At 36.6% G+C, this 10,423-nt stretch overlaps 1 protein-coding gene across 1 annotated transcript in view; it reads right to left on the bottom strand.

The window, feature by feature from the left end:
• Positions 1–207: 207 nt before the first annotated feature.
• LOC115218783 overlaps positions 208–10,423 on the bottom strand; it is a 38,686-nt gene continuing 28,470 nt past the window's right edge. Inside the window, exons 7-9 of the mRNA XM_029788717.1 lie at positions 4,335–4,482; positions 1,849–1,922; positions 208–445 (exon numbers count right to left, since the gene is read on the bottom strand). Coding sequence (XP_029644577.1) covers positions 208–445; positions 1,849–1,922; positions 4,335–4,482 — 460 coding nt within the window. The remainder of the gene's footprint in view (positions 446–1,848; positions 1,923–4,334; positions 4,483–10,423) is intronic.

The raw sequence follows: 10,423 nt of genomic DNA, 5'->3' as shown, positions 1-10,423 counted from the left end.
GAACTCATATGAGCCCGGTTGAGCCGCTGGAAATCAACAGTACTACCAATGTAGACCCTAGCCTGGTAGGAATGTGGGGTTATTACTCGGCATTTATAGTGTAAACAAAAGCCAACGGACATAGTTGGGACACCCGACAATCACAGGTTTCCTCACTGGTGGTGGGCTTAAGGTTGATCCCTATTCTGATCTGATTCATATGATCCGTTATCCTTGAAGCATGACTGGAGGTGTTACCGTTACTGGTAGGGGTCGGAAGAGGGCGTCACCACTGTCACATGTGCTAGGGTTACTAATACTAGAGGCGGTGGTACCAGGGTTGCTATTATTGAATTGATTAGGGTTCCCGAATCTCATAATATTAGTATCTAGTGGGTAGGGTGGGGTGGAGGGTCCAGGCGGATAATTCGTAGGGTCCACAGTAAGGTAGCTTAGTTTATGCCTCCTGGAAGAGGCAATTATAAATCCCATGTTTAGTCTTGTAGAGTACAAGATTTTAATCGAAGATTTATGAAAGATGAGGGAATACTTATGGTGAGATAGGAAACTAGAACTAAGAATTTTGAAAAATAGCTTGGATACAGATTTAAACTGGAAAGAGAATGGAGGCGTGTATATATATATATATATATATATATATATAGTTATGGTATACAAATCGTTAGATTTGCACGTGCTTCTAACGGTCTGTACATCTAGGATTACGAAGGCTCCCTACTGATGATTCTTGCCTTGGCAGATAAATTGTGTTTATTTGTTAAAAATAGATGAAACCGTCGGTCTAGGATTAGGTGAGATGGTAAACGTTTTTAATTTTCATTCCTTTCATGAATTTATCCCTTTTTGTGTGCCTAGCACAGCGCTTCTTTATTTAGAAGCCTTTATTGTATTTCTATATGAATAATATATAGTCTAATGACTAATTCGTCTTTTGTGCTGGATCACTGGTAATAATAATTTATTTTTTATCACCCTATTTACCATGTTTATACATACATATATATATATATTATATATATATATATTATATATATATATATATATATACAAAAAACAAATTCTGTTTGTTTGTGGAGACTTTTTATTAGTAGGAGAAATAGTGATCAATTTGGCTGCTATTTCTAATATTTTCGGTATGTGGTTTTGAGCAACTTGTTTCAATTAACCCTTTATTATAATTAATATATATATATATATATATATATATATATATATATATATATATATATATATATATATATAATATATATATATATATATATACATGCGTACACAAGTATATATGTGTATACGTATGTATACATATAGTTGTGTGCTTTCACATTTAATATTTACTATATCACTTTGATTACTTATCATTTCTCAGTGACGATCAGAATGCTTTCCACCAGCTGCTTTGAACAGAAATCGTCTTCCCTTGCTGCTGTTTATCTCTACCTAAGCACGATCCTATACGGGGATAACCTCATTCCATAATCTTCTGCATACAAGTGTCATTTGTATACTAACTTGACACCCAATGGAAAAATAACACCTTAAATCTCTTTTACAAAACTCAAGTGAATCTTAGTACACACACACATACACACACCACACTCACATTCATACATATCAGTTACTGCTTACAACACCCTAATATATCTATCTACTTACGATAAACGAATTAGCTTCATAGTTTCTATAATGGTTAAGCCTTACAATATTTCTTGCTGTTGTTGCTTTTGTTCTTGTTTCACCCCATCTTAGACATGGTCATCTCGTCTTGTCTATATTTAAGCCAAATTGTGATAAGTGCCTTCCTGTCATCTAGAAGCTGATGTTGATTCCAGCGACCACATTGAGACTCACCTCTTGCTCAATATGGGATCAGGATTTTTTATTGACACTAGTTCAACAACATTGCCAAAACTGCCCCACAAAGGCTTGAGAAAGACCAAATAATACTTAAACACGGATTAATTGTTCGCTTTCTACAAAGGCCAGGTGCGTTCAATAGCTGCTACAGTACACATAAACATCCTCGTCCACATAAAAAACACACACCTGGCTGAATGAACAAAAGGTGTCCTGCATACAGCCATACTTTATCTTCTCTGTCACTTCTGTTATATTATTATCTAAATACTTAGAAGTAGCAAGCTACGTTCCAAGCAAGTTGTAACTTTCCTCTGCTCTCATCATCATCCGTTCTGTGACTCGATCGTAAAATTAGCAATAAGCATTTCTTCCAAATCACACTTAGAGTCGCTGCATCTTGCAGCAACCAGATAATTCCTACATATTCTTTGAGAAACAGTCTGAAGACATCACAATATAAAGAAATACATACATACATACACACATACATACATACATACATACATACATACATACATACATACATACATACATACATGTACACATATGTACACGCACATCGTCACACACACATACACATCGTCTCACACACACACACATACACACACACGTATTTTGAGGAAATTATATCAGGGATGCATTCTGCATACTAAGATAGGAAAAAACTCAAAGTCACTCACAGAGTAAGGATACTTACAATTTATCGTCTTCTAACAATATGGCTAGTTGTTACGCTTCTCGTTTCGTCATAGAAAACTATTTTCTGATGAGACGACAACCATAACACGAGGCGTTGTTGAAAGAAGACAATACATATCATTCATACACACATATACTTACAAACATATAAAGATTTATACAAGTCTATAAGCTGCTTCTATTGGTTGCCACTTTTGTGTGATATCTTGTGTTACCGAATACTGAAACATATGTTACATTTAGAATAAAGGAGTACCAAGTTATACCCTATTCTTTACTCTTATACATACGTACATAAATAAATACATGCACACATACATACTTGCATACTTACATACATACATACATACATACATACATACATACATACATACATACATACATACATACATACATACACACATACATACTTGCATACATAGATACATACATACATACATACATGCATGCATGCATGCATACATACATACATACATACATACTTTTTACTCTCTTTACTTGTTTCAGTCATTTGACTGCGGCCATGCTAGAGCACCGCCTTTAGTCGAGCAAATCGACCCCAGGACTTATTCTTTGTAAGGCTAGTACTTATTCTATCGGTCTCTTATGCCGAACCGCTAAGTTACGGGGACGTAAACACACCAGCATCGGTTGTCAAGCGATGTTGGGGGACAAACACAGACACACACACACACACACAGACATATATATATACATATATATACATATATATATATACATATATACGACAGGCTTCTTTCAGTTTCCGTCTACTAAATCCACTCACAAGGCTTTGGTCGGCCCGAGGCTATAGTAGAAGACACTTGCCCAAGGTACCATGCAGTGGGAATGAACCCGGAAACATGTGGTTGGTAAGCAAGCTACTTACCACACAACCATTCCTGATACATACTTACATACAAATTTGCACAAAAAAAACTAGAATTACTCGGTTTCGTGAGAAAAGAGCAAAAGAAACTGACACGGGTTCTCCAAATCCAATCTATTAGTGGTACTCTCAAGATTCGCTAGACATTCCAAAATTTCTCCATATGAGATTCTTATGTGAGTAGATGCACACATTTGGATGTATGCATCGACAGTTCAACCAACACTCCAACCCAACCACATATTTACAAACTTCGAAAATTCTCTTAACTCAAAAAGTCTTGCTGCTTTGTTAGCAACCGTTTTGAACTTTCTCAAGTAGAACTTAAATTACACTCAACAAAAATCATACATACATGTGCATATATCTATATGTACGCGTGTTTTATATATGCATATATACACGTAGCTGTATGTGTGTGTATTTATGTTTCTATGTATTCACTTATTGTAGATAAGTTTATAATTTCTTCGTGTTATTTGGTGTTCAAACACATCGAATCTGTATTTGATATATTACTATTAGTAAGATTATGGTAAGGAACCTAAATCTGTTTGAGTTGCAACTTTATTATGTTTCTAAGAGGAATATAACCTTTCTGTTCATCGATAGAGACTGACACCAATATTCGCATTTCTTACTAAAGAGTTTATTGCGACTTATTGAAAACTATATATTTCGCTTCGTTAAAGTGTATACATTCACTGTGCCAATGCTTATTTTCCATGTGCATCACTCAGGCTTTCAGACTTAATCGAAAATCGTCGTAGTCGCCGTCACCAATATCATCATCATCATCATCATCATCACCACCACCACCACCACCACAACCACCACAACCACCACCACCACCACCACCACCACCATCATCATCATCACTGCCACCAACACTGCCGTCGTCATCGCGATGGGCATCATGATCATCATCGTCATGATCATCATTCTTGCTGATGGTATCACCCTGGCTGCTATCTTCACAGTTATCGTCATTGTCATATTCATCTCTATCATTATACTCACCGACATCTTCCTGAATCCTGTAATAACAGATAGTTTACAGTATTCAAATTATACTGCTTCTCTATTCTACTTCACTGTCGCGTTTCTTTTGTCTAATGTGACGCAATCGAAGCCACGAAAATAGTGAGCCGACTCATGCATGCCTTTCTACATAAAACTTAATTTTTACAGTAAGCTTGTCAATCAGTTTTTCATTATACATACAACAGGGTCTTACGTATGGTATTTAGTAAGTAGAAAACACTTCGCTATACGAAGATTATCCCCGTAAATAGTAGACAAAACGTCCCACTGGGTATAAACGAAGAAAACTAAAGTAATATACTCGAAATATGCGGAAAACACAGGCGATGCAAATTGTAGTGGATTATAACTTTAGAGCGAATTCTTGAAGAATATTCAGGCGAGTTGGTAAGGCTTAGATATGGTACGTGTGTACACACATACATATATAATATCTGGGATACATAGACCATATATATATATGTGTAAACAGAAACGATGGTTCGACAAATATTGTCTGAGTATACATACATGCACGCACACGCACATACACAAACACACACACAGAGGCGCACACATATATATGTGCTTGATCTATTATTTCTTTCAGCCGTTAGGCCGAGGCCATACTGTAGCACCGCCCAGAAGAGTTTTGGCCAAACGAATTGGTCCTAGTATTTATTTGTTTTAAAACATATTCTATCTGGTAAGTAGACATACCAACACCAATTTTCAAGCAGTATGGGGGAGACAAACACAGATACAAACTCCAACGCCAATACACATACATATATATATATATATATAACAATTGTATAGAGTCAATCTATTTTATTCGTTGTATTTCACTTTCCTTCAGTTAAATGTGTGTTGATTCTAGTTGGAAACGGATCTTCTGTGGTTGCTTCGGAGCTATTTTTAGCACTAGAGTTATCCACATAGTGGATAACTCTCTAATAATTTATGTATAAATTTGTATTTCCTCCGTAGTTTTTTGTGCTAAGCCACTTGGTGTTAAATTGACGGTATTATTAAATTAATATCGATTTTTCACCCTCATTTATAATTTTATATATATATATATATATATATATATGAACGATGGGTTTCTTTCAGTTTCCGACCACCTAATCAACTCATAAGTTTTTTGTTGGCTCGAGGCTATAATAGAAGATGCTTGCATAAGTGCCACACAAAACAACTGAACGCAGAACAATGCAATGTCGCTGGGAAGCAAATGTCTTACTACACAGAAATACCTGTGTCTATATATATATAATCTTTTATCTTTTACTTGTTTCAGTCATTTGACTGCGGCCATTTTGGAGCACCGCCTTGAAGGGATTTAGTCGAAAAAATCGACCCCAGGGCTTATTCTTTGTAAGCCTAGTATTTATTCTATCGTCAACTTTTGCCGAATCGCTAAGTTAAATACACCAACATCAGTTATCAAGCGGACAAATACAGACACAAAGGCACACACACATAAAAAATACACACATATATATATATAGGACGGGCTTCTTTCAGTTTCCATCGACCAAATCTACTCACAGGGCTTTTGTAAGCTCGAGGCTATAGTAGAAGACACTTGCCCCAGGTGCGCTGAATCCAGAAGCATGCGGTTGGGAAGCAAGCTTCTTATCATACAACCACGCATGCGCATATAACTCCTTACCACCCAGTCACGCCCGCGCCGATATATATTCATTTTATTCTCTTTATTCTATTATTCTTTCACTTGTTTTAGTCATTTGACTGCGGCCATACTGAAGCACTGTCTTTAGTCGAACACATCGAAACCCAGGACTTAATCTTTGTAAGCCTTGTACTTATTCTGTCGCTCTCTTTTGCCGAACCGCTAGTTTACGTCAACACACCAACATCTGTTGTCAGGCGATGTTGGGAGGAAAAACAGACACACAAACATATACATACGCACATACATACATATATATATATATATATGTTTACGACGGGCTTCTTTCAGTTTCCGTCTACCAAATCTACTCACAAGGTTTTGGTCAATCCGAGGCAATAGTTGAAGACACTTGCCTAAGGTACCACGCAGTGGGACTGAACCAAGAACCATGTGTTTGGGAAGCAAGCTTCTCACCACACACACACTCTTGCGCCTATATATAATAATAATATAATAATAATAATAATAATAATAATAATAATAATAATAATAATAATAATAATAATAATAATAATAATAATAATAATAATAATAATAAAGAGTAAAATTCATTAATGATCTTTACCAGGTGGTCAGCGTGGAAATAAAACCTCTTTTGATATATATATATATATAATATATATATATATATTATATATATATATATATATATTATATATATATATATATATATATATATATATATATATATAACTTTTAATAATTTTGATATATATTTAAAATAATATAAATTAATTAATTTTATGTATTGGCTTAAGTTTTTCATTGTTTGATTTGCCTAATAGTGGTTTTATCTCTAATTTAATATAATATATATATATATATCTTTTACACGTTTCAATCATTTGACTGCAGCCATGCTGGAGCACCGCCTTTAGTCGAAGAAATCGACCCCAAGACTTATTCCTTGTCAGCTTAGTACTTATTATATCGTTTTCTTTTGCCGAACCGCTAAGTTTCGGGGACATAAACACACCAACATCGGTTGTCAACGATGGTGGGGTACGGACAAACACATACCCAAAGACACACACATAAATATATTTACATGCATACATACATGTTGCTAAATTGGCAATGAAATGTAGACGACTGGCCGGATGGATCCTCAGAACCTTTAGAACAAGAGAACAAGAAACCATGATGGTCCTCTGGAGGACACTTGTCCTAAGCCACTTTGACTACTGCTCTCAGTTATGGTCACCATCCAGTGTCAAGTTGATCACAGAGCTCGAGGCGACCCAACGTAGCTACACGAAGATGATAGCCTCTATGCAGAATGTAAGCTACTGGAAAAGACTCAAGAGATTAAAACTATATTCCCTGGAGCGTAGGCGGGAAAGATATGCCATAATATACATCTGGAAGATCCTGGAGGGACGTGTCCTGAACTTTGGCATCGAGAGTTACGCAAATGCCAGAACTGGGCGCCACTGCGTGGTGCCTAGGACTCCAACTTGCCATCAAGATGTAGGACAAGATTCTGTGATAGCCTGGGCTTCCGAGGCCCACAGCTCTTCAATATCCTCCCGAAGAACCTGAGAGACCTGCATGGGGTGGATGCAGATGTCTTTAAAATGAAGCTGGATCTCTTCCTGTCAGATGTCCCAGATGAACCAACTTCACGGCAGGAGGGGCAGATGAGGGCAGCTGCATCGAACTCTCTCATGCACCAAATGGCAGTTGCTAGAAAGCTTTCGTGAAGTGAAACCAAGTAGCAACACCAAATGGCGGTGCCCCAGCATGGCCACAGCTCATAAGCTGAAACTAGAATCAATCAATCAATCAATCAATACATATAAATATATATTCATACATATATATATGCATACACACACACACACACACACACACACACACACATATATATATATATATACACACATATATATATATAATCTCTGAGCGAGATGTAAACAGTAGTAATACGGAATGCTAACCAAGTGTGGCGTCCTACATGGGACAGTGCTACTGGCATTTATAACCCCAGGAAGACATCTCTTCCAGCTGGCTAACGACACACATTCTGTGTCCTATTAGTATTTGGGAGGGGAGGTCATCGCTCCCCTCATTAGCCTTACGTGATACACACGGATTCGAGTTTCTGGGTGGTTACCCGTCCTCAGGGTGTGTTAATCTCCAGCTAGTGATGAAAACTCATCCCACTCGCAAAATACTATGTGCTATACACTTGGTTGGAAATTATATGTTACGATTCCGTATTGCTGCTGTTTACATCCCGCTCAGAAATTTAATATAGTTTAATCCTCCTTTTTTCAGATCAGCGACGATTCGTCGCCAGAAAAAAGTGATGTGTTTTCATCACTAGCTGGTGATTAACACACCCTGATGACGGGCAGCCACCAAGAACCTCGAGTTCGTGTGCATCACGTAAGGCTAGGGATGGAAGCGATGACCTCTCCTCGCAAATACTAATTGGACACAGAATGTATGTCGTTAGCAGCTGGAAGAGATGTCATCCTTGGGTAGCTCTGTCCCATTTACGACGCCACACTTGGTAGGCAATTATTTATATATATATATATATATACATCGGGCTTCTTTCAGTTTCCGTCTACCAAATCCCCTCATAAAGCTTTGGTCGGCCCGAGGCTATAGTCAAAGACACTTGTCTAAGGAGCCACGCAATCGGACTTAACCCGGAACCATGTGGTTAGGAAGCAAGCTTCTTATCACAGAGCCATGCCTGCGCAGAGATAACGAAATTTAAATTTTCTAAGGTTAGTTGCCCGTTTTCAGTTTCAATTTTCCTGTAACAAGCGGATTATAAGTGGATAAAAACAGTGATTTGGCTTTAGAATAACCCTCTTTAGCCCTTAATTATATGATGTATATTGCAACCGTAACGGTTTTTTTAAATATACTGCCCACGCTTCCTGATGAATTCCTTGCTGTAGAGTAAGGGACTTCATCCTATATTGCTTAGTAGTAAACTCGATGCTTGCTACAGGAGGACTGGTAACCATTACAATTTGTAGCGGCGAAAGGTCTGGACGTTGTTTTCTGAGGCTGACCAAAGAATTTTTATTTTTAGATATAAGTGATGTACTCAAGTGTAGTTATGTTTTTAGCTTGTGCTTTTTCCATGATCATACGTGAGTATTTTATTTATATCCCATCGAAAGTTCTACTGAAGAAGGAATATATCTTTTTTTATAAGATTAAGTCCGAAATTGATTCAATATAGAGATAACGAAATTTAAATTTTCTAAAGGTTAGTTGCCCGTTTTCAGTTTCAATTTTCCTGTAACAAGCGGATTATAAGTGGATAAAACAGTGTATTTGGCTTTAGAATAACCCTCTTTAGCCCTTAATTATATGATGTATATTGCAACCGTAACGGTTTTTTTAAATATACTGCCCACGCTTCCTGATGAATTCCTTTGCTGTAGAGTAAGGGACTTCATCCTATATTGCTTAGTAGTAAACTCGATGCTTGCTACAGGAGGACTGGTAACCATTACAATTTGTAGCGGCGAAAGGTCTGGACGTTGTTTTCTGAGGCTGACCAAAGAATTTTTATTTTTAGATATAAGTGATGTACTCAAGTGTAGTTATGTTTTTAGCTTGTGCTTTTTCCATGATCATACGTGAGTATTTTATTTATATCCCATCGAAAGTTCTACTGAAGAAGGAATATATCTTTTTTTATAAGATTAAGTCCGAAATTGATTCAATATAGAGATAACGAAATTTAAATTTTCTAAAGGTTAGTTGCCCGTTTTCAGTTTCAATTTTCCTGTAACAAGCGGATTATAAGTGGATAAAACAGTGTATTTGGCTTTAGAATAACCCTCTTTAGCCCTTAATTATATGATGTATATTGCAACCGTAACGGTTTTTTTAAATATACTGCCCACGCTTCCTGATGAATTCCTTTGCTGTAGAGTAAGGGACTTCATCCTATATTGCTTAGTAGTAAACTCGATGCTTGCTACAGGAGGACTGGTAACCATTACAATTTGTAGCGGCGAAAGGTCTGGACGTTGTTTTCTGAGGCTGACCAAAGAATTTTTATTTTTAGATATAAGTGATGTACTCAAGTGTAGTTATGTTTTTAGCTTGTGCTTTTTCCATGATCATACGTGAGTATTTTATTTATATCCCATCGAAAGTTCTACTGAAGAAGGAATATATCTTTTTTTATAAGATTAAGTCCGAAATTGATTCAATATAGAGATAACGAAATTTAAATTTTCTAAAGGTTAGTTGCCCGTTTTCAGTTTCAATTT

This window comes from Octopus sinensis, linkage group LG1, assembly GCF_006345805.1.
Source record: "Octopus sinensis linkage group LG1, ASM634580v1, whole genome shotgun sequence".
In the NCBI taxonomy this organism is placed as follows: domain Eukaryota; kingdom Metazoa; phylum Mollusca; class Cephalopoda; order Octopoda; family Octopodidae; genus Octopus; species Octopus sinensis.
This window is presented reverse-complemented; position numbering and strand designations above follow the sequence as displayed.